The sequence below is a fragment of the Conger conger genome, chromosome 11 (assembly GCF_963514075.1).
Source record: "Conger conger chromosome 11, fConCon1.1, whole genome shotgun sequence".
Lineage (NCBI taxonomy): Eukaryota > Metazoa > Chordata > Actinopteri > Anguilliformes > Congridae > Conger > Conger conger.
This window is the reverse complement of record NC_083770.1, coordinates 15,917,253-15,942,252: the sequence shown is the minus strand read 5'-3', so window position 1 is coordinate 15,942,252 and position 25,000 is coordinate 15,917,253. Positions and strand designations below refer to the sequence as shown.

Sequence of the window (25,000 nt, the reverse complement as noted above, 5' to 3'; positions counted from 1 at the left end):
GAGCAATAATGCTAACATCTCTTACCTTCAAAGTCATGTCTATAACCTCATATAGTGTGCCACTGCCCTGAATTATCTTCAGCACGTTTCCAATGGCATGTGCAATTTACTGCGGCCATTATCAGTAACATGGGCTTAAACTGTGAGGACATGCCAAATAATTACCTCATATATAATGTAATTTCTACTTTATCACCACATATACCACCACCATTAATGCTAACCCATAACATGTCCGTGTTCATTACCTTTTATGTTAATGCGATTTTAATTGTCATTTATGTTCGTGCCACAGTTTACTACCACCATTAATTAGCACCAACCATAATTGCCCCATCACTTAAACATATCACATGCATCGCTACAAATACCATACAATATAACATCGCTTTAATGTTCATGTCACTTACCTTTACCACGTTATAAATATAGTCTTACTCATTGCAGCCAATGTCATTGTCATGACATTAGCTTTAACACAGAAGACCCATGATTTTATTAACGCTGACAGTTGGACAGTCTTTTTGGTTTTATAAAACATTTGTAAAACATTTCACTGATGTCTGTTCATCTTGCACTTTCTATTCAATAATGCTTTATAAGGAAAAATCTATCTACGTTTTCTCAAGTTAACACATTTGTTTTATAAGTGCTTTTACAGAGAGACACCACAAATGTGAAAACACTAATTCTGATATTGTTTAATTTTCCCCATTTGATCATGTGATTACATGGATTAATTATGTGTGCAGGGGTATGACAGTGTTAATGAGACTGAATTTAAGGAGACTGGGGATATCTTGTACCACGTTAACATCTCTCTTTCTGTCTTGCTCTCTTTCCCTCCCTCCCTCTTTCTTTCTCCATCTCCCTCTCCCTCTCTCTGTCTCTCCCTCCCTCTCTCGCCCCTGCAGCAGATCAACCAGGACCTGAACATCCAGCTGCTGAAGGACGGGTACCGACTCGACGAGATCCCGGACGACGAGGACCTGGACCTCATCCCCCCGAAATCGGTCAACCCCACCTGCATGTGCTGCCAGGCCACCTCCTCCACCGCCTGCCAAATCCAGTAACCCCTCACCCCCCTTACCCCACCCCCACAACCCCTCCCTGCCTGTCCACAGTGAGCCCGCTTCGCCAGCAGGGCGGCGACGCAGCGCAGCGACTTCAAAACTAAAACAGTAATGTTACCACGGCGATGACGATGATGATTAAGGCAAGCAAGAAACGGTTAAATGCCAATATTTAAAAAAGGGAAAAAAAAGTTAAACATTTCATCAAATAAATAAATAAAAACGCCATTGCTTCCTCCTATGGTAGGACGTGCCCTCTCTGAGGACCCAAACCGAGGGTAGCCTAGGCGATGCCCTCACACCTCCCCCGCCCCCTTGCCAATGTGATGTCCCTGGCCAAAAAATAAAGAACCACGTAATCTTTCAGTCTCAAAGCTAGAAACAATAATACATTAAATGAAATAAACAAACGATACAAACGATACTTTTTCCCGAGCGACTGCACACATGAAGACAGCTGGCCCCGCCCACTGAGTAGAATTCACCTTTCTCTTCCACCGTTCAGTTTATGCTTTGATTTCCTCCCTCTGTGTCTTTAAACCTCTGTGTGACTGTGTACGTGCTTAATGTGCAGGACAGACAGGCAGGGGACAGGAGGGCGGTTCGGTGGGGCCTGTACCATAAGAGCGAGGAAAACCCCGACAACCAAAGCCCACCCCCTCTCCCCGGTATCGACTGGCTGTTTCCAGAGGATTGTGGGTAATTCCCTGGGGACTCTCACTGTATAGCGTTCTGACAGGCACCTGTGTTGTTTGCTTCCTTTCTAGTTAATGCTGGTCTGTCTGTGAACGGTCCTTCAAAGACAGAGAGACAATAATGGAGGTGAAGTACGTAGAATTAATCGAGCACCTTTGAACGTTTTGTCCAGGTTAGCGCACCGAATGGATACACGCGCAATAGTCACATGCACACGCACACACACACGCACAGGAATCCAAGTGTTCTCAAATTCTTACTTAAATTGGAGCGATGCGATCGAGAGGGAATGTACTGTACATATCACAGGATTGATTTTATTTATTTTATTAATTTCTTTGTTGTTCATAGTTTTATTTTTTTATGTTGACTCCCATTTTGAAAAAGAAGCGTGCGGGCGTGGCAAATATACCGGTGTTTTTCAGTCACTGTGAGAGGCCAGGAACCGAGAATGCTCCTAGCGATCGAAAAAAATAACAATAATAATAATAATCTGTGCTTTAGTGACTTTTGAAATAAAAAAAAAAGAAAACAACTTGTGTATGACATTGCATGCCATGTTGTAGCCCAAACCAAGATCCAGCTGCTATTTGCAAATAACAAATCTAAAAAACCCTTGCTTTTTGTCATTTTTGTCCTCCTCTGATTGTTAATACATTACATATGATCTTTACATTGCTCGTGGTCCTTTGGACTGCGGAGATGGAAGGATTCGTTGTGTGAGCCTCGAGTTACAAGACACCGGAAGAACTGCTACTGTAATATACTCAAAGCCTGTTTACAGTGTCGCGATGGGTCACTTAGCCATTGTGTAGCACCCACGTTACTACCATAGCAACCTGAGCATTGAGTAACCGGGTGATCTCCCACTGCTACTTACTGTTTCAGTTTTTACAGTATAGTTGACCTTACTGTATACGGCATACACACATGGCACACCTACACAAGTACACACACTCACAAACACTCCTGCACTGGAGGAAATTGAATAAATCGGAATTGCCATAATAGGAAATAAAATTTCAAATTGAGATTTTGAAATGCATTGTCACAGGAAATGATCTCTTTCCATTGTATCTTGTCTTTTAATTTTTTTAAACTATTCAAATGGTTAGCAGTCAAGCCAATAAAATGACATGTTTGTTGGGGTTTCAAACAGATATTTGGGTTGCAAGTATGTTCCTCTTCTAGATGTGTGAGGTTTTGCATTTGTACATCTTCTAAGAAAACAATCAGAGGGTTGGGTTCCACCTCCAGGTTCTACGTGTTTCCCCTCTGTACTGTTCATCATGCAAATGAAGATCCCTCTTCAAACACAGATTTCTTATTTGGGCAGTTTTGGTGAGAGTAAGGGTCTTGTTCATTTCCATTGTGTCCACATGACACAAAACATAGTTTCACTTTGTATGTATGATTTTGATTGATGTACTTATGTTTTTTTTTTTTTTACATCTTGGATATGATACTGAATTATACTGGAAAGAAAAAAAGCGTCCTTGAATAACGTTCCGAGTTTGCTACTTCGTCTTCAAGTGAAATGAAATGAAATGAACAGAAAAATCAAGTGGATCACCTTGGCAGTTGGTCCATATGAAGCACTGATGTCGTCTTGGTCTCACCTCACTGGTGTGCCACTGCAATGTGTCAAACCTGTCACAACCTGACAGAAATTCAAACCAAGAGACACTCCAAATGGGAAGGTGGGCCTTCGCAAACCCAGTGATGGGTAGGGATACCGTGTGCTGTCAATCACTGGTGGCAGCCAATCAAAATAATGATTTCCATATCTAATCACTTTGATTGGTTTCAGATCGGTGAGATTGACAGTGCTTCTGAGAATGAAAAGAGCCAACATGCCTCTTTCTGACATTTTCAGACTGACTACACGTATGCAGCCCTGGTATTTTGCCTCGTATGATATGTTGGTTTGTTGTCTTTTTTATTTTAAACAAAATACACAAGCACATGCCAGTCTGTCTGATTAATAGGGATGTTGTCTGGGTTTTTTTTTTATTGGATTTATTTTCGGTTTGTTTTCAAATGCGATTAATACCCTCCCTTGGCTATCACCTCACCTCAACACGATAAACCTTCACAGATTTCTTTTTAACTCATAATGCACTTGCTCACAGCTTTGAATAAGTTTGCAGTTAGAGTATGCCTTAAGTGATAAGTTTTATAGAATATTTATTGCCAGTGGTATGTTTTAATTTATTTGAAAGTTATATTGAAAAAAAGTATGCATTTTTTTAAAACATAGAAACACACCAATTTTTTATTCTTATGATTATTATTACAATGATTATGAAGATGTAAACATTTCCATATCAGTATTTAACAATGTTATTGTTCTGTGTCGTGTAACATATCAATAAAAACAAGACAAGTGGAAATGTCAGAGCTTGTCCATCTTATTTCATACACCAGGACCACACTTTGGGAGGGTGTAACTATTGCGCAGATTCAGTCATTTGTCATTGTATATGGCCTGAATTTGTCCTTGATTTGTATTTACAACTAAGTGCAGGATATTATGTTACATACAAACACATTTTGACAAGTTCATTTTCGTGATTACTGATCTTGCAGAACTGCTTGGGCGGAAAATAACCATAGTTTAATTCCCCGTCAAAATTAAGGACAAATATCCATGGAATCCAGGCCAATGTATTAATGTAATACAGGGGTGTACTTTACAAAGCAGATTAGTGTGTTAGCTGAACAACTGCTGAGTAAAACCCAGAACAGCTCTTTTTACTTCAGTTCATGTTCAGATTTGGGAGGGTTCTGCGTTTTACTAGTTACCCAGCCATATCCGTAATCCTGCTGTGTGAAAGACCCCTATTTGTTAACTATTTTCATCTTATCAAAATTAATCATACATAATTCCTAAAACCTAAACTGAACATTTAGAAAGATTTAACTGTAGCCGGTTGACATAGGCCATCGTAGGTTTGATGCTATTCAACTACAAATGAATAATTTAGCTGAATAGCACAATTACACTGTGAAACCATTACTACCGTAGCTGTCTCTTAGCATCTCGTCCTTCCAGCAGAAGCTAACGTGCTGTGCTCCTGTCGTATTTTGTTTCAAGAGCAAGGACGTTATGAGACGTCATGCATTGTTATATTTATGCCACTAGAGGGCAGACACAGATCAGCAGACGCCAATGCCGTAAAAGCAATTCTCCCGAAGTAACCAAACTAATTAAGGAGACTGGAACTTCACCTGAAAGCTGTACTGACGCACGATCGTCTGTATGAGGTGAGTCATAGAAGGGAAAGGCAACGTGCTTCCGTCTCTTTATTCGTTAAAACCATACAACTGTCGTCAACTACATGCATCTTTGAATGAAGCAAGCAAACAAATAAACAAACAAACTTAAATAAATAAACAAAGATGTGGACAGAGGCAGAAACTAAACTATAGACTACCCTGTGTCCACATCTTTGTCAGCACCCCAATAAGACAATAATGTGCAGACTGTTCAAACGGGGGGGTGAAAATTAGCCATTATTATGGAAGCGAGAATGTAGCCTGTGTAAGTAGAGACTTGTGGGTGTTGGTTAAATACCATGTACGTGGGGCAATTGCAGTGTTATTGTGATGGTTGCCTGAAGCCTGGACAGTGCAGCAGCTGAGAGTCGATGGATGTGGCTGAACTGGAATATTTCAAACAGCAAACTGAATGGCATATTTCAACAGTCGCTTTAAAAAAAAATCTCACCTCACTTTATTTGCTCATTACTTACGAAACTACCACAGCTGTACAATGAGTAGGTACAATGTTACATGTATGCAGGTTTGCACAACGGGTCTGTTTGTAGTCTTCTTTGTGGGCGATTCTTTAACCCTCTAAAGAGGTTCGGGTCTGTGGGACCCGTTTTCAATGTTTACTAAAATAAAAATGATACAACAAATATTTTTTTCAACCTTTGACTCATAACCTTTGGCTCATTTTCTGTGAAGAACATGTAAATGAACTCATTTTCATTGAGTACACACTGTGCACCCCCCTACACATTTACATTACATACAGGCTGGACCCGAAGGTTATAAGTATGAGGTTTATATGTTTTATAAGTATTGGTTTGCTGTGTACCTTTACCTGGTCTTCCTCCTATCTTGGACTATTGTGTGTGTGTGTGTGTGTGTGTGTGTGTGTTTGTGTGCGTGCGTGCGTGCATGCATGCATTCATGCTTGCCTGTGTGCGTGTGTACTTTCTCCTTTAGATTATTAGATTTAGATTTAGATCCACACTGTCAGACTGTGCCCCTCGTGTGGTGTGTAGATATTGTGTTCAATCAGGGCCGTTTGAGTAATGACTGGGTCTCTGAACTAAAGTCCAGTGAAAGGGCTCTCCAGTTTTTTATGACTGGACTGCATTTGCCCCCTCCTTGTGGCTGGGCCCCAGAAAGCTTTGCTGTTTTCCGCCTTATTGTGGGCATGTGTTCATTGTTAAATTTGTGTTCTGTATCCTAATTTCAATTTTATTTAAATCAATAAACACCAATATTGAAGACAGCCTTCTCTCCTTTATATTTGTTGAAGAAAAACATGATTTATTCCTCCCAGTTTTGATTATTATTGATTTGTTTGACCAAAATCACATTTCATCACAAAAAACGAATACTAATGAATGTGATTTAGCGGGGGTAAATGGCACTTATTAACCATATATGCTATAGGTTATGGTCTATATTGCTTGTAATTAAGATAAGGTCAACATCTGTGAAGTATTTTTACATAAATTGTTATTACTGTATTGTTTTAAGACCCCAATAATGGTATGGGTCCACCAGACCCGCGAAAAGGTCCTGAGTAACAGAAATATGTCCGCCGCACAAGGGTTAAACAAAATTGCAATTCTCGAAATCCCACACAATGTCCGGTGTTTTCTTTGAGTGACAGATGAAGTGCGCAATCATAAATCGCCATTTGTGTCACGTGGTTTGTCAACTTAAACTGAAGGTAAGAACTCGGTCGATAACAGAAAAACGCAGTGGGACAACTCAAGGTGGTAAGAGTCACGTTTTATTTATTTGTTGGCATTCGGATCTGTTAAATGAAAGATAGAATCTAGCTATCTGCGTTGCGTATCTGTTGGATCCGATAAGGGTTTTTTTGAAAAAACGTCCTGCTTTTAGAGTTGTTTGTACTAGCTAGGTCACTGGAAAGCTGTGCTAACACATTTGGAGCTAGCTGAATGCGGGGGAACCTGGTAAACTGGTTACTTACCGAATACGAACCAGGGGCGTGCATGAGTTTCTAAGGTGATCGTCACCATGTCAAAGTCAGTAGTGATTGTCAAAACCACAGAAATCGCTTTACAGCTGACAAATTGTCTATACGTTTCTGCAAAATTGGGGTGAACCCTCTGAACAAAGGAGAAAAGTTTGCTAGCTCATTTTAAAGTTAGCCAGTCGAAAAATGACTGCTAGCACATTACATTTTTTTACATTTTAGTCATTTGGCAGACGCTTTTAATCCAAAGCGATTTACAAGTGCATGTTGTGGCTGCCTTCTTGATACACAGATGTGAAGGTATTGTACGTATGTTTACGCCCAGAACAAGATCCTGGGCAGCCAGGCAAACGAATATGTGGTTATTTGCGTTTTTGTCACCTTCCTGTCAGCCCTTCTCCTCTGACCTCTCTCATTAACAAGGTGTTTCTGCCCACAGAACTGCTCTTCACTGGATGTTTTTAGTTTTTTGCACCATTCTCTGCAAAGTCTAGCAGTTCAGCAGTTTCTGAGATGCTGAAACCATTCTATCTGGCACCAGCAATCATTCCATGGTCAAAGTCACTGAGATCACTTTTTTCCCCATTCTGATGGTTGACGTGAACATTAACTGAAGCTCCTGACCTGTATCTGCATGATTTAATGCATTGTACTGCTGCCACACGATTGGCTGATTAGATAATCGCATGAATAAGTAGATGTACAGGTGTTCCTAATGAAGTGCTCAGTCAGTGTATATTGTGCAGGGTTGAGACTGTTGTGTAGGTAGTACCTATTCTTTTGAACTGTATTCCATCCATAAACATGGTATTGTAGTGTGATTCGTGAAAAGATGGATTGAAATGAATACGATTTGCTTATATTACGTCTAATGTTGTGATCTCTGAGCAGCCCTTAAATACCAAGCAGCCCTTAAATACCAAATACCAAGATAACAGGAAAACCAGTGCATTATTTAGGGCTCTTACTGTAAGCATTTATTTCCCGGCCAAATTAAACATTGGAATCTGGCAAGACTTTGCCCTTAGGTCTGAGCTGCAGATAAATGCAATAAAACATTTTCCTTTTTTTCACTAGTTTGATAAACCGTGATTGTATAGCATAGTTGTTGCTCAAAGTTACGGACACACATGGGCCGCATCCGGGCCGTAGGCCCTCGTTAGCTGCTTTCCGTCAGCTGCCTCCCGGCGAACGTCCTCAGGCAGCCGCAGCTATCCTCGGCTTTGTGGAGACGCTCCCTGGGTCTCAGAGACCTGTTCGGCTTTAGCAGAACCCCTGCATTAGCACCTCGAGCAGCTCCAGGTCTGCGTTGGGTGTTATTGAGAATTGCTGACGAGGTGGCTTTCACCGTGTGGTGAATGCACAATGGGGAAGCAGCTGAGGTAATATCCAGCTGCTGTCTCCACAAGCTGGCGGCCTGCACTCTGCTCTGTGGCAGAGTGCCCACCGGTAAACCTTAGGTACCTGTATCAGTGAGCTAGCACTGACGCAGCACCTGCAGTTAATGATGGTGCTTCGTCACGTCTGTATTACTTGCGGCCGCTTCTTAATTTGCAGTCTGAAACGGAGGAAAGTTTTTAAATGATACTTTGCTTATCTTAGTTTCAAGAAACGTGCAGATTTTAATCTTCATGTGGGTCTAGGCTATATTTTATCTTGATCGGTTTTGAACTTCTGGGGTGAAAGAAAATAACAAAATGTCTTATCTTTCCAGCTCTGCAGAAAAAAATGCAGCGTGGATTTATCCGGGGAAGGAAAACAGGAACCGAAAATAAAGCCGAAGGAGAAAGAACAAAGAAGGGGGCGGCGTAGCGTTCCCTTAGTCATCTTCCGCCCCCTCCTTCTCGCAGAGCTGCGACGAAGGATGTGGCCGCAGCTCACACCAAGTTACACAACCAGGCAGTCCCCTGCGCCTCCTCGACCGTGCTAACGTGCCTTAGCAATAGCAGGAGAAGAGGGGAAAACGAGGGAAGCGTTCTCTGTTTAATCACCTCGGGGGGGGAAACCGGGCGGTCACGATGTACCATGTGGTACCGGGAGGCACGGATGGCTCCGTGTTGGGGGCCGTGGTGCACCCCCACGAGCACTCGCACCTCCACCGGAAGCACAAGATGGGGAAGGAGGGGAGACAGATGATGTTCGCGGGCGTGGTGGGCCTGCTGCTGGTCATCTTGGCGGTGGTGTCCTGGTGCTACTACAGCAGCTCCCTGCGCAAGGCCAACATGCTGAAGACCGAGCTGCTGGACCTCAGCAAGGGCGGCTTCATCATCCGCAGCCAGGCCGGGGCCATCGTCTTCCGCATGGCCTTCAGGTGTGTGCCCCTGTCCGGTTCGGTCCGGTTCTGACCGCTTTCAGACACTTTCTGTGCACAGAACCTGCACGAATCCATATCGTCTGTCCTGTCTGCGAGGTGTTTTTAGAAACAACATATTTGTGTGATATTCAGACCTGGGTTGAATGCATAATTGTTTTGGATTCAAATGATTTTCTATGCTCGACTCGTCTTGCTTGGTGCTGTTAAGCCAAACAGGAGGACCCGAAGGCTTTGAAGGCTGGGTTTGCACTTTGAGAGGATTTAATAGGTTCCAGACAAGCTGAGTAAAGCTGAATCCAAAGCAGAATATATTTGACCATGGTCTGGTGGCATTTCATTTCTTATGTTTTCATGCTTATGTTTTATGTGTGCCTTGTCTTCTGTGATTGGTTCCTGGTTCCTTAATGGCAAACATCCAGGACTTCTGCTTTCTCAGTGCTGATCAAATACTGTTATTGTCTGTATGATCCTGTCTATTCGATAAAAATAGGTGGAATCAAGGCAGAAATGGACAGAATAAATCAAAATGTTGTGTGTTGTATTGCACAATAATAGCTTAAGAGTGAATTTACCAGCATCTGCCTTTTAAGCTAATATTGTGACCTATGTGATGGGCTAATATGATGATACAACAAATGTGCCAGAGAGTTAATATCTATGCTGAACTGCTGATGTCACCTTCTTAAGTAGCTCAAAGTGTCTTGATTTTTATTTGTATTTTTTACCTCTGGAACATCAGGTCTGGAAACCTGGATCTGGACTCGTGCTCAAAGGAAGGGACGATGTTGAGCTGTGACCGCTCGGACACACGAAAGCTCAACTTCTTCATCCAGACGGTGAGGTCCAAGGACACGGTCATGTGCTACCGCGTACGCTGGGAGGAGACCGAGTCTGAGCAGCCTGTGGAGCATGCCATGTCGTATAACGGCTCGCACTGGTACGGGGGGGCGGAGTCCAGCACCCAGAGATGGCCCATCTCCATGACGGGAAACCACACACCAAAGCCCTTCATCACCAGTGACGTGTACGCCAACCGCCAGGACTTTGGCGGCATCCTCGAGCGCTACTGGCTTTCGTCCAACGCCACTGCCATCAAGATCAACGATTCTGTCCCCTTCCACCTTGGCTGGGATGAGGACCAGATGATCATGCGCTTCCAGGCCCGGTACCAGGACAGCCCGTTCAAGCCGGACCCAGGGCGACCAGCTTACGCCGAGCTCAGCTACCGCGTGTGTGTGGGCTTTGACGTCACCTCCATGCACAAGTACATGGTCCGGAGGTACTTCAACAAACCCAACAAAGTGCCCTCCGAATTGGTCTTCCGCCACCCGATCTGGTCTACCTGGGCCCTGTTCAAGACCTCGGTGGACCAGGAGAAGGTCCTGGCCTACGCGGCCAATATCCGCAAGTACGGCTTCAACTGCAGCCACCTGGAGCTGGACGACGGCTACACCACCGGCTACGGCGAGTTTCAGTTTGACCTCGCCAAGTTTCCCAACGCTTCAGATATGTTCCGGACACTGGAGGATGATGGCTTCCTGGTTTCTCTCTGGACACACCCCTTTGTGAATTACAACTCGTCGAACTTCGGCGAGTGCATGAAGAAGGGCTTCTTCATTCGGCAGCCTGAGGGGGGCCTGCCGGCTCTGGTCCACTGGTGGAACGGTATTGGCGGCATCCTCGACTTCACCAACCCGGACGCCCGTGACTGGTACGCCTCCCAACTTCAATCCCTCAAGGACAAATACCGCGGCGTCGTCACCTTCAAGTTTGACGCGGGCGAGACCAGCTACCTCCCCCAGCAGTTCAGCACCGTGGTGCCCCTACGCGACCCCAGCCTCTACACCCGCCGCTACTCTGAGATGGCCACCCCCTTCAAGGAGCGGGCTGAGCTCCGCGTGGGCTACCAGTCGCAGAACATCTCCTGCTTCTTCCGCATCATGGACCGCGACTCCGTCTGGGGCTATGATCTGGGCCTGAAGTCCATCATCCCCACCGTCCTGACCATCAGCATCCTGGGATACCAGTTTGTCCTGCCCGACATGATCGGTGGTAACGTCTATCCCAACAGGACCGAAGGCGGCCAGCGGTTGCCCGACCGCGAACTCTATATCCGCTGGCTGGAGCTATCGGCCTTCATGCCCGCCATGCGTTTCTCCATCCCGCCCTGGGAGTACGACGACCAGGTGGTGGAGATCGCCAGGAAGTTCACGGAGCTCCACGAGACCAAGGTGGCCCCCCGGGTGCTGGAGCTGGCCGCTGAGGTCCTGGACACGGGCGACCCCATCATTCGACCCCTGTGGTGGATCGCCACGGAGGACGAGGCTGCCTACAAGATAGACTCACAGTTCCTGATCGGGGATGACCTCCTGGTGGCCCCCGTGCTGGAGCCCGGAAAGCGGGAGAGGGACATCTACCTCCCGGCGGGGCGGTGGAAGAGCAGCAGGGGCGAACACAAAGGCCCCAAGCACCTCACGGACTACCGCGTGGACCTAAACGACATCGCATACTTCGAGTGGGTGCAATAACGCTTACGGCTGTGAACGGGACTCAAATTACCTTGCCCACATTCATGCAAAACTGGTATGGACCAGGTGTTTAAAGAGAGGAGAGAACAGCAGCCACCCCTGACCATTCTAACTCTTCCTGCCTCTTCGCCGTCGTAATGTTCACCGTCATGCAGCTTTCATGCAGTCTTCTCCAGCGTTTGGCTGTTCTCCATGCGTACCTCTTGTTAAGTGCAGTTCACAGGCCCACTACCCGGGCCAGAGGGTGTATTGTTGAATTCAAAATGCCGTAAGCTGCCGGAATGACTTCAGAGTTCCGGGAGCCGAGCGGCCTCTTGCACTGTCAGTTTTTAAGCATGTGCCTTGAACTCATCACGGAGACAGGGATTAGGAAAACATATCGCACACAAATTACACACAGCTAGGTGTCGGCTGGATTGACACCGAGACACATGTTGTGAATCAGGAACGCTTTGACAGCATGGGCTGGGGTGTGGTGCAGTGATAAAGGGAGGTTGTATTCTGAAATGCAGGTGGAGTATTTTTGTTTTGGGCTTTTGTGATTTTTAAGCATATTGACTAATTCGATTTTCAATGTTTGTTTGCTTGTGGTCTGTGTGAACAGTAGTAGGTAATTAATTTAAGGATAAAACTTAAGTGACCATGTGAATTTGAACGTGACATGGATAATGGAGTTATACTTTTGAGATTTATTTTGGGTTTTCTCTAGTTCCTGTTTCAATTAACCAATCTTAGGCATCCACATTGGCACAATTTAAGATTAATTTAAGAATTATTTTTATTTTATTTTTTTAATTACCTCAGAGATGCATTCATAAGCTGCTTTGTTTATTTCAAGCCCAAATATTGAACCAATCTGCTAATGACACCCAAGTGAATCTTTTAAGAGGTGTAAGGTTTCAGGCTGCATGTAAAGCCGTTGGTTACCGTCATTCGAGTAGGCCACCAGAAAAAGGCCTGTATTATGTTCCATCCTTTTAACACGGAACGTGATTTATAGCCTTCTATGTTCTGCACGAAGAAGCAACCACACAGTGAAAGTACAGTGGTGATGCTGCAGTGATTGCTATCAGACTTGCCTCATTATAAAGAATTGGAAAAGGAGCAGTTCAGCTGAGACCGAAGCAGTAGAGCTGAATAGTTCTGCTATTTTAAAGGGTAAAGGTGATATATTTCACGGGCGTATTTGTTGTGCTTTAGCCCTTTAAGTGGGCGATTAGGCATGGGAATGCGCGCTTGGAACTTGGAACATGCTGACGACCTTTTTCTGTTTCTCTGACCCTCACCGTTCTGCCTTGTGACCTTTAAGAGGCAGAGTTATTGGTGTACTCCGCTGAGAGTGGCTTCCTGGCTCGCTTCTTCCACACCGCTTGGCTTCTGTCCCAGTATAGTCGTCTTGTAAACAAAATGGATGAAGGTGCAAAGAGAGTTTGTTTGAAAATGGCATCTGTCTTTGCATTGTGAGAAGTGTGTCTCCCAGCGGGGCGTAAACCTTTTGCTTAACAGGTAAAATTTTGGCAGATTTCAGTGGCTACAGTCTGATTTAGGATATGTTGGCTTTCAGTATCAGATTTATTGTGGTAGTATTGGATGCCTTTGCTTGGTACATTAGGAATAAATTCTAAATATGCATTATTTAAATCTCTTCGCTGTATATAGCGATTTTAAAGGCAGTTAAAATAAAAGAAACTTTATTTTCACAGACATACAGTACAAAAGAGAATTTTTTTTTTTTTTTTTGAATAGGCTATATTTTGTATGGTACTTGGTTGAATACGAGCTGTTGTTAGTGTTTGCACTCCGATTTGGATGAAGTGTTGGTGTGAGAATTATGAGAGGCGATTCTTATTCTGCTGCATTGCTATGCCCTAAATGTCACTGTAATTACTGGAGGGAGTTTATGTCATAGGAAGCTGTTCATTCTGAAACGTGAGGGTCCTGCCTCTCTGCTCAGCAACCGTCCCCTCTCACCAGAGCCACACATTCCGCACCTCTCAGTCTCGTAATGCGAGGCCCACCAACCTACCAACATCCCAGCAGCCCAGAAGGCCCTGTGTGTCTGTGTGTCTGTGTGTCTGTGTGTCTGTGTGTCTGTGTGTCTGTGTGTCTGCGTGTGTGCGTGTGTGCGTGTGTGCGTGTGTGCGTGCGTGCGTGCGTGCGTGCGTGCGTGCGTGCGTGCGTGCGTGCGTGCGTGCGTGCGTGCGCTTGTGTGCATCCACGCAGGTCTGTCTATATGTGGAGGGTGTGTGTGTAGATGGATAATTGCATTTATATAGCGCTTTTCTCACACACAAAGCGCTCGACAGTGATGAGAGGGAAACTCGACTTGACCCCCTCCAAGGTGCAGCACCCGCTTGGGTGATGCAACGGCAGCCATTTTGTACCAGAGTGCTCAGCACATATCCATATGTGCGTGCGTGCGTGTTTGTGTTTGTGACATTTAACAGTCGGGTGTGTGACTTTGCTCTTTGTCCCTCACTGTCAGCACTCCAGAGCTGCCTCTGGGTTTATCCCCCCCCCCCCCCCCCACACACACACACACACACACACACACTCTCACACTCACACTCACACTCACATACACTCCCTCACTCTCTCTCAGGATAAGGGGCTGTTTAGACAGCTGACCTTACTGTGCAGCGAAAGTCTGGGTAAGAAGTACAAAGGTTGCAGTTTAGAGAAGAGGGTGAGGAGGGGCAGGGATATTATTATTTTTACAGCTTTGGTATGAAAGACCAAGGAGCAATCTTGGCTCAGACTTCAGAAGTGTGTTCTTTTTTGGGCCTGTGCATTGTGCGGTGCTTGCATTCTTGCACTCCTACAAAATAGGCCAGTATTTTGCATTATGATATAACCTCACAGGCTAGCAGTTAGCCATGGACCTGAAAGAAACCTAATATTATAATTAGTTTTGTTTTGTCTTATTATTAATGTGCACTAGAATGAATGTGCATTAGAATTCTATATAGAATGACCTTTTGCCTGTTGATAGAACTAAGATTAAACATAGTGACTTTAGCACAACTACATAAAAAAAATGCTTGATTTGAATGTGGGTGGCAACTGTTTATTATAGTGTAACAAATAATGTATAAAAGAAAAGCTATGTATTTCTGTGTCATTTAAGTAGTTCAGGGACAGTAAATCCATCCAGCCAGTGTGCTCTTGTTCCTTTCACCAGCAGAGGGCGACATGTAGCTCTAATGAAAGCTTGCGCTGTCACCAGTGTTTACCCTCGAGTGTCTCAGAAGAAGTTTGCGTGCCCACAGGCCTCATATCCACAGCTCCTATATGGGCATTCCTGCTGTGTGTGTGTGTGTGTGTGTGTGTGTGGCCATCTTGAGCTTGAAGTGGATTCAGTCATAACCGTCCAAACACAGCGTAAACAGAACTCCCAAGGACAGTGAGAGTGCATGCAATATTTAATCTGAGGTAGAATTACTTTGTCGATACGTCTCTTTTGGGGATTGAGTGGGAGGGTTGTCAAATTAATTATAGTTTAGCAATTGCTGTCGTAGTTTACTTTGCTTGGGACACTGATAACCGTGAATGCTTTTGAATCCGTGCCAAACTCTACAGTTGCCAATTGTGAATTTTTCTGTTCCTCGGTCCAAACGGTTCTAGAAGCTGGTGGGAGGGCGCAAAATATATATATATATATATTTTTTTTTCTTTAAACTCATTCCACTTTTGTGTCTGGGCTATTTTTCCCCCACAGGGTTTCTCTGATGGCACTGAAGCTATTGCTTACTTCAAGCAAAATGTGAAAGCTCTTGAGAATACTGTCTTGATTTTATTGACAATGATGATAAAATTATCAGGTCTTGTATTATAAAAAAAAAAAAGAAGTCATTTTTGGGTTTGTTTTGCTGTTTGTTTTGTTTGTTTTGTTTTTTCTTTTTTAGTGCTTTTGGCCAGAATTCAATCAACATATTTTTCCTAAACTTTGGCTCAAATTCAAGTTTCTTTTTTTCCATTCACAGAAACGGTGAAGTTTTAGTGACTGCTGAAATCGCAAAATTGCAACAACAAAAAAAAACAAGTCAAACTTGCATTTATTTTTTTATTAAAGTTGAAGGTGGACCTTGATTCGTTCCAGGCCTTTGTCTCATGCATTCGAAAGTATTTTCCTTTCATTTCAAATTCCAGCTTAAAATGGATTAAACGTGTGAGCCGGTTTAAAGGTGCGGCTTTATCGGGATAATTGAACGTGTTGGTAAAAATCTAGTATTCTTTAATACTCAGAGTAGCTCCAGTAATTACACTACTGTCACAGGTTGCCAGGTTTTCTCCAAAACATCTCTCTATTTAAAAGTGCTCCAGACAGCCATAATGATCAGTCACCCACACTGACTCAGGCACTGGATCAGTGTTTTCTTGTATTTGTAATCTTACGGGTTAAAGCTTTGGTTCTTCAGCTGGGGCTGATTTCCTAAGCATTCACTCAAGCTTTTGTTCCAATAAAGAAATTGTGATGTATTCCTGGTCTATTTCTTTGCTTATTTCTAGTATTTCTGTGGTCATTTATTTATTTATTTATTTGATTTCATTTTGGTGTGGTTTTAGTCCTCCTCTGAGCCCTCCTCGATGCCGAGGCACAGTTCGCTGCCACGGTTGCAGCTGCTGAAATTGATCCCCGTTCTCAATCCATGCGCAAGACCACACACATTGATTAACTTTCTCTATTCATTTCCCAACAAATCAATGCTACATTTGCTTGTCTGTCAGTCTATGTATACACACAGCATATCTTTTCTAATACAATATAGTCTTCACAAAACCCAAGGCTAAAACCAAGAGTAGACATTCAGGACTATTTATTGTTTAAACAATCAATCTAACAGGACACATCTGGGCAACCAGAAACACCTGTTATTCACATAAAAATTGGGTGGCAAGTTGTTTGAGAAATCTAGATGAAAATACCAGTAGATAAAAGGCTGAAATTAGGATCTGTCATCTTATGTAAATCTTTTGACCTCAAACTCGATTGTCTTCAGTGTATAGCAAAAATAAAGGAATTGACCTTGCTGTTCTATACTTTTGTATATGTGTGTACAGTACTATGCAAATGCCATCCTTTTATTTGCTTTCTACTGAAAATAATGCAGCAAACCTATATTTAACAAAATTACACAAAACACCACAGCTATGTACAATATCAAGGATGTTGTTATTCTTTGCCTTTATTTCAGGGGACAGAGCTTTTTGGAGAAATCTGCAGGGGTAGGGCAGGGTTCAGTCTTTTCTTTTTTTTTGCCTACAAATTTCAGTATTCGAAGTTGGCTGCATTTCTGATTTTCTCAATCCAGGTAATCCCAAACACATTCGGTAGTGTTGAGATTTGGAATCTGGGCTGGCCTGTCCATTCTTCTGTGTGAACCAGAAGCGTGATCTTGTGTGCTTGGGGTCTTTATCATGCTATAGAATTTATTTGTTCCCAATCAAACATTGTCCAGAGGGTATTGCATGATATTTTAAGATTTGTTTGAAAGCACTGTGAATGCTGAAGAATACAATCCGAACCAAATCGGCAACTCCGGATGTTATACAACCGGCAATTTTTGTGCAATTTTTCTTCTCTTTTGTTTATTTCCTTTTCTCTGTAGCTTTTGACAGCTACACAGCTACCTTCAAGATACATAGAATTGAGTTGTCTTCTCACAGTGGAGGGATTGACAGATACATGCACACCGGGAGAGATGGAAAGTGGAAGGTTTACATTGCTTGCTTCTATATATATGTAGTTAGAGAGAGTATGAGAGACAAGTGCATATTCTATTGAATGCTTCTTTTTTCTGATTGTTAAAGAAAATCAGTGAATCCCATTAAAGACTAAACAGAATTCAGAGACAGCAGCAGTCCAGTATACATACTAATAATGAGAGGAAAAGGCTAAAACAGCAGAAACAGTAATGGACTCTGTTTTCTTTTAGGGAATGGAACGAAATGCAGTGTGAGAAATGATAAAAGTGAAAATCGCGATTGCGGAAAGTCACGTTCCGTACTGCTTGTTCAGTGCCTGCTGTGGCTCTGACTGGACTTTGAATGTGTTATTAAGCAACATGCCACTTTCAGAGATTGTAGCCCACATCCCTTTCTGTGCGTAAATGCAGGCCTGCCTCTGTGAGTGTGCGTGTGTGAGCCACGGAAGATTGTGCAGACACTTGGTGGGCAGCCTGCCCCTGTAAACTGGATACGGTGCCATACCTGTATGTTACACAAGAGGGCGCTGGTGGCTCTCGGTTGACATGAACAAGCATACAAACCCTCGGCGAGATAAAGAGCTAGTGTTAAACTAGCTAAGGAGAAACAGCCATCAAAATTTCATTATGGTCCTACAGGAAGGTTTGCTGTTAGAATTTATGAATTCATGAAATCATTGACTTTGCGATAACAAATACTTTAATATACTTTGTAATAGATATTACATTATTGGCATCCAGAGCAACATACAGTTGATTAGACTAAGCAGGAGATAATCTTCCCCTGGAGCAATGCAGGGTTAAGGGCCTTGCTCAGGGGCCCAACAGCTGTGCCTTATTGTGGCTACACCAGGATTAGAACCACCGACCTTGTGTGTCCCAATCCTTTACGTTAACCACTACACTACAGGCCGCCCTGTTATTATTTTTCAATCGGAATGTAATGAAATGGAGCATAACATTTTTCTCATTGTGATTCAGCTAATCCCCAATCTGACTAAAGGGGTTTGAGGTACTGTGCATCTTACTGTGCTGTCGGTCTGAAGTTGTACCCGACACAGAGATGGCACAGCAACTCATTACTGTTAGCCGGGATTGCCAAGGACAGTGCAATTCTCAGACCGGAACGTTGTCAATCTTCCATTAAATCAATCCAGAAAAGGGAAAAACTTGAGCCAAAATGGCGCGGTCAACATTTCCGTCGTCCTTGAGACCCACTCCTGTGGCAAAACAAAAGGGAATTGGGTTTATATTTCTGTGCTTCAGTTGTCCTGGCTTTATTGGCTGTGCCTCTCTCAAGTAAATATTCATGATTTAATTTTTGATTTGCCTGTGAAATGGATTTCTGCCTTTCTATGGATGAAGGCTATAGTGCCACCCACACAGAGACAGACTAAGCCACACCACGCTTTACACGACTGAGAAGGAACGGAATGTAAACAAACACAGAAAATCCATGCCAATTAATTATTTATTTGGCTCAGGTGGCCTCTGCTGTATGTGTACCAGTTCACAGTCAGTCAGGAAAGACGGAATGATCTTCATTAGTTGACTGCACACATTCTAATCCAACATGGTGCATTCACACCCAAAAAGCTCTACTTTTCCCAACTCATTATCTTTTTTTTATATTATTTATTTAAATTTTATGTTTTAAGAAAGTATAACTATATAAAAAGCCCTGTGGATACCAGTCGGTTTGAGGTGCTAATACAGTGAGACGGGGGTGTGAGCCTGTTTGTGTTTGTTAATTAGACGCAGTGCATTAGCTCATGAGAATTTTCACTCCTATTCGGATCCTGTGAAACCGGAGGGAGAGAAAACATGTGCACAGGGCCCGTGGCACTTCCTTAAATGAATGTTTAAAAAGTAAATTGTCTCTTTTGCCTTCTTTCCCACCCTTTTGACTTTTTACACTTTCTCCATTCCCCTCTCCTGTGTCTCGGTCTCTCCCATTTCCATCCCTTTCTTTCTCTCGATTCAAAGGTGATGCCGTCTACTTTTTAGAGCACTTTGGCTTTCTCAGAAAGCCCTCTGCCCTCACTGTCCCTCGTGAGGATGTGAGCTTGCCTCTGTTCTCACTTCATGTCTGCTGTCACCGGCCCAGCTTGGAGGTCCAGGATGGGGACCGGTCTGATGGATAGGCTACTGTGGGCCTATGGGTGGGTCTACTGTTGCACACCAGTTCTCATTTCATCCTGCTCCGGTGGTTATCGGTTTTTTTTTCTGAGTGCGTTTGAAATAAGGTTTCATGCTTTTATCACTGCTGTGGTTGTACAGTAATGCCACGCACACTGCATCCCACCTTGCGTCGTATGATTAGTAAGTAAGTTATTAGTAAGTAAGTAAGTAAGTTAGTAAGTAATGATTTAAATAACCAGTACCTCAACTCTCACAGAAATTATCCAGTGGCCGGTGATGTGTCATCGACAGTTGTGCCAAGTATACCGTAGGCTGCAATTACAGGCCAGGATTCAGTAGGCAGGATTTGGCCAGTCATTCTTAATCATTAGTCAATTTTGTATGCTGTTTTTATTTCAGTCCCGGAGCGATTTGTGATGTGCGCTTGTAATTATAGGCCTGCTCCGTCTCACTCTCAAATTACACAGAGGATTCTCCAGTGATGTGGGCCATGAATACAACCGGCCTGCACTTCTTTAGTCCACCCATTGAGCAGTGCTGTCACTGGTTAGGACGTGTGTGTGTGTGTGTGTGTGTGTGTGCATAACACATCGCTGCACCAACACCCAGTCCTCATAGTTATTGACTGTATCCCTCTTAAGTGTAAATGTGGCTCTTGAGATTTGGGAGCGTTTGGTTAGAGCTTGACGGCCTACACACGGGGAGAGCAGCTGAGGTGAGCGTGCGTGGCGTGGGCGGACGGGATCCGTGCTCCCCCCCGGCGTGTTCCCGGTGCGTGCTGTGCGGCTCGCCCCCCCCCCCGCCATCCTCTCAACCGGGGAAACGATCGCGCCGGGCGCGGCAGGTTCCCGCGCGCCCTTTCAATCTGACACGTCTGTCGTCACGACAACGCCCAAGGTGACAGCGCACGTGTGCTCAGATGTCCTGTTGTGATCGGCAGCCGCCACCGTCGCTCAACCCCCACCCTCTCTCTCGCTCTCTCTCTTTCTCTCTCTCTTTCTCCCCCTCTCACTGTCTCTCCCTCTCTCTCTCTGCTCACCTGCAAGGTAGCTGTTATAAGTAATTAGAGCACTATCGATCTGTCAGCGGCGTTCTCCCTTCATGAACCAGGCCGGCTCCCGAAGTTCCGTGTTAAATCTGCAGAACATTTTCTGTACAAAGGGCTGAAGTCTATGCCTACTGCCATGTCGCTTGCAAATGAGCCAAGGTGTTGAGAGGATTCGTTTCACGATCCGTAAATAGCAACCTCGAAGTGCCGCACAGTAAAACTGCACCTGTGGGCTGAAGCGGAAACCTAAGAGAACCTGACTGATACCTGCTTTAAGCAGGAGGACTTGTTGTTTATTAGCGTTGGAAGTCGTTATTTTCCCTTAATAGCTTAATGGCAGAGCTGAGATAGCAACCCGGTTCTTCAACTCAGCTTCTTCAGCCTCACTGTCACCGTAATCATCGTCTTCATCCTCTTCATATTTAAGAGAGATATACTTTACTGAACCCTGCGGGGTAACTTGTCCTCTGCATTTGACCTATCCTAGGTACTTAGGAGCAGTGGGAAGCCACAGTGCAGTGCCCAGGGACCAGCTCCAGTTCTGAGGCCAGTGCCTTGGTCATGGGCAATGGCAGGAGTGTACCTAACCTGACATGCGTGTCTTACAGTGTGGGAGGATACCTCCTTCTTGCAAGGCAACAGCGCTGACCACTACGCCACCGTGCCACCCCTGTTATTTGTCCCATACTTCTTCATCTGGCGTAGATGAGCACTTTAAGGTAAAGTTCAAATCCGAAGAGGTCCAGGTGTGGCGAGTTTGTGTGAGCAGGTGTACAACGGGCTAACCCAGTCGCACAGCTAACGGAGCAGCTAACGGAGCAGCTAACGAGTGCTAACGGCCGAGCCGGAGAGCAGCGTTCCCCCGACCGGAACCGTACCGGCACCCTCGCCCCCCCCCCCCCTCTCCTCCTTCCCCCGTTCTGGGAAAACAAGATTGAGGCGATTAAAGTCGTTTTACTCCTCTCTCGATCTCGGGTGGAGGGGCGATTAAGCCCTCGTTTATTGGGTTTTCACGTAAACATCGCCCGGCCTTAACAGCTATTTATTTACTCGCCATCTGTCAGCGGGGAGTGGCCAGGAATCCAGACCCTGGGAAACCACGTCCTGCTTCAACACACCTGAGCCCCCAGCTCTACCTGCCCTCGTCCTAAAAATAGTGACGATTAAAAAAATGTTATTATGTAATTATAGTCACGATTAATAGACATGGGTTAATCACATTTTCCTGTCACCGTCATCTTCTCAATGTCTACGATGCGCTTCTCCATCTGGCAGACGATTCTTTAACATCATAATCTATTTAAGCAGCTGGATGTTTCACTGAGACTATTCTGGTTAAGTACCTCACTCAACGATCGGATGGCAGCACCCCATCTGGGAATCAAACCTACAACACGTGGAGTTAGATGGCCAGCCCCCGAACCATTCTGGTTCCCCATCATCATCACGGTGCCAGCACTTATAGCAGCAGGAAAGTAATCAATGGTAGTAATACATTCTCTGGGATATAGGTCTCTCTCTCTCTCTCTCTCTCTCTCTCTCTCTCTCTCTCTCTGAACAATAATGAGAATTTTGTAAGGGCAGTTTTTATGATGATCTCACCTTATCCCTCTGTCCTCAGAGCGGACTGCCTTTGTGTTTGCCAGAACATTATTGCACAAACGCTTCAAAACCGAAAGAAAGAGAGAAAAACGTCTGTGCCGTGATTACCTCATCAGTCTTTTGGCACCTTCTGCGCCGCTGGAAAATCAGAATGAAAGCGGTTGGGGAGCAGAAAAAGAAGTGACAAACAGGTCGATTCCCCACTGTCCTTCATAAGAAAATATTGCTTTAAACATACCGATAACAGCGAGGGATGTGTATCGATTTGCAGTGGCACCTCGAATGAGCAGGAACTGTCGATACTTTTAAATTGCTCCCTAAGTGGGCCGTGGAGCTATGTCGTTCGCGACGACGTGCGCCGCACCCGTTGCTAAAGCTGTTTTCACTCGGAACGCACAACACAGGGCCATCAAATCAAACCCGCTTGTGATTATCCAACGGACCACTTCCACATGCCATATACCCCGTTAGCCAGCCCGTAAAGTGTGAGAACAAGCAATTAAATGTTCAATGCTGAGTTTACAGAAAGTATTTCAAACTTACCTCTCCAAACGGCCTTTATCCTGACATAATATTATTCGCTTTAGAGTTGCAGGCTACTTGCGAACCATGAAGGAATTGCTTAATTTACCGTGTGTGTGTTTGCGCGCGCCCTGCTTGCGTGCATGTGTGCGCGTGTGTGTTTAGGTATACCACCAAATTTAGATAATGTTATTTCATCACTGTCAGGTGTGTATACTGCGTACAACTATAGGCATTTCAGTTATTGTATTCACCATTCGTTAAACATGGAACACGTTTCAATATAGCACAAGCGTAATTTGGCGTGTCCTTCAACTGTGCGTTGCATATATGAGAACTGAGTCATGTCGCTCCCAGAATTGTCGCTTATGTGCAGTTTTCTTTTACACCGAGTGATGGCGCTGTTTACCATGGAATATGTGGTTTGAGACATACCATGGTTCTACCAACGTCTTCTCTGCTAAAAATGCTTAAATAAAAAATCTTACAAAAACACGCTTTTAAAAAAAAAATTGTATTTGAAAGGGCATAGTGATATTTGATATTATTCTTTTGCAATTTGGCATTATCAACCAAAGTTTGAGGAAAAAAAATATTTCCTTCAGTATGTGTAAAGAGCTAGAGGTACTAGAGGTACTAGAAAGCGTTTCCTCCAAACACTGCTTGAGAATAAGCTAAAATCAGCCCCGGTCTGACCACCTTATACTCTGAAGACTCTGAAGGCTAAAACTGACTCTGGATCCGTCTGAAGCCTTTCTGTTGTTGTTTAGCATACAGGACTTAATGAAATGGAATACGTGGACAGTAGGTGTAATATCTGACTCAGAGGGGGGGTGCGTGTGGTTTTCAGTTTCCAGGTGTACATCTGTATGTGTGAATCATACGTGTGCACATGTACAGTAAATTAATGTGTGTTTGTGCTTGCGTGCACGTGTGTGTGGGAAGGGGTTCTAGTCGGTTTCGGTGTGAACTCCAACACAGGAGACGTTGCAGTGACTCAATATTTTTGGAGCCTGATAACAGTTTTCAGTTTCCCTAAATTTTCCACAAGCTCCCCGTGTGGCATTCAGACTGAAAAGAAAGAAGAACGGAAATAAAAACAAAGGAACAAACGGCTCCGCAGTCCTCCAGCTCCAAAACAGTTTTTCTGAGCTTTCCAAGACTCGTAGCGAGCCGCAGTATAGCCACACATCGCCAGAGGCCTCCACAAAATTTGTTATTTTAATATCCACTCCTTGCAGACGCATAAACATCTCATGAATTTGCAGGCATGTTTGCGTCTGGGAAGTCCAGGACTGGGTCAGATACATATTTGAAATACTTTAACTCTTTCCTGACCAGTAAGAAGTAAGAATGTCACTCCCCTGACAGATCCTTGAGAAGAACATTGCTAACCGGAACTTACAGTTGACTCATTATTTCATTGAAATAGTTGTGGAAATGTGTAGGAGTTTTAAAGGCGTACAAAGATTTGAAATGCATATTTGAACCAGACATCTAAAACAAGTAAGCATAAGCGGCACAGTCAAATAAATGAGTAAAATAGAATGAGGTCACATGAAAAAAGATGGAAAACCAGGTGCAGCCAGGTGCCCGAGACACTTTTTTTGTTTCCACTTCCCTGATATTTCCGTGAGACGTGGCGCTGAATTGTGTCTCCCGGCTCGTATACCACAGTTGGCTGCCATCAATTTCCTGGCACGCCTTTTCTGTAAGACTCTGGATGTCTTCATCAGCGCCAGAGCCCTGTGCCAGCGGTTCCGTCTTAATGACGAAGCGTTCCGGATGGTTCCGTGATGGCGCAGATGTAATGATGCGTACTCTGTCCCTGCCAGGTGTTTGTAAGCAGGGTGTCTGTCGGTGATGTATCCGTCCGCAACCGAGCCTGACAGAAAAACGCTCATCTCTCCACCTCTCTCCCCCTCTCTCTTTCTCTCTTTCACTCCCTCGCGCGCACACACACTCCACGGTACCGCCATCTCTCTGTCTTTCTCACTTTCACACTTTCCTTTTACACGCACCTCCTCTGTCTCCCTCTCTTTCTTTCCTCTTACTTTCTCCTATCCTGTCTCCCTATTTTACTTTTTTCTCTTTTCTCCCTTTCACTCTCTACACTCTTGCT

General features: G+C 44.3%; 2 protein-coding genes across 5 annotated transcripts in view; both read left to right on the top strand.

Moving 5' to 3' along the window:
* fam219ab (family with sequence similarity 219 member Ab) overlaps positions 1–4,167 on the top strand; it is a 24,054-nt gene extending 19,887 nt beyond the window's left edge. For 2 of the 3 annotated variants that reach the window (XM_061260846.1, XM_061260844.1), the window contains exon 6: positions 915–4,167. In XM_061260846.1, the coding sequence (XP_061116830.1) occupies positions 915–1,073 (159 nt within the window). In that variant the 3' untranslated portion in view covers positions 1,074–4,167. The remainder of the gene's footprint in view (positions 1–914) is intronic. The other variant, XM_061260845.1, reaches the window with a different exon arrangement.
* Positions 4,168–6,757: 2,590 nt separating this feature from the next.
* LOC133141328 (myogenesis-regulating glycosidase-like) lies at positions 6,758–16,338 on the top strand. 2 transcript variants are annotated; one of them, XM_061261852.1, is made up of 3 exons: positions 6,758–6,793; positions 8,732–9,328; positions 10,071–16,338. In XM_061261852.1, exons 2-3 carry the CDS (start codon positions 9,036–9,038, stop codon positions 11,857–11,859), a joined length of 2,082 nt encoding a protein of 693 aa, XP_061117836.1. In that variant the 5' UTR covers positions 6,758–6,793; positions 8,732–9,035; the 3' UTR covers positions 11,860–16,338. The 2 variants fall into 2 exon arrangements, with proteins under 2 accessions (XP_061117836.1, XP_061117837.1); XM_061261853.1 differs by having other exon boundaries at positions 6,764–6,790.
* The last annotated feature ends 8,662 nt before the right edge of the window (positions 16,339–25,000 follow it).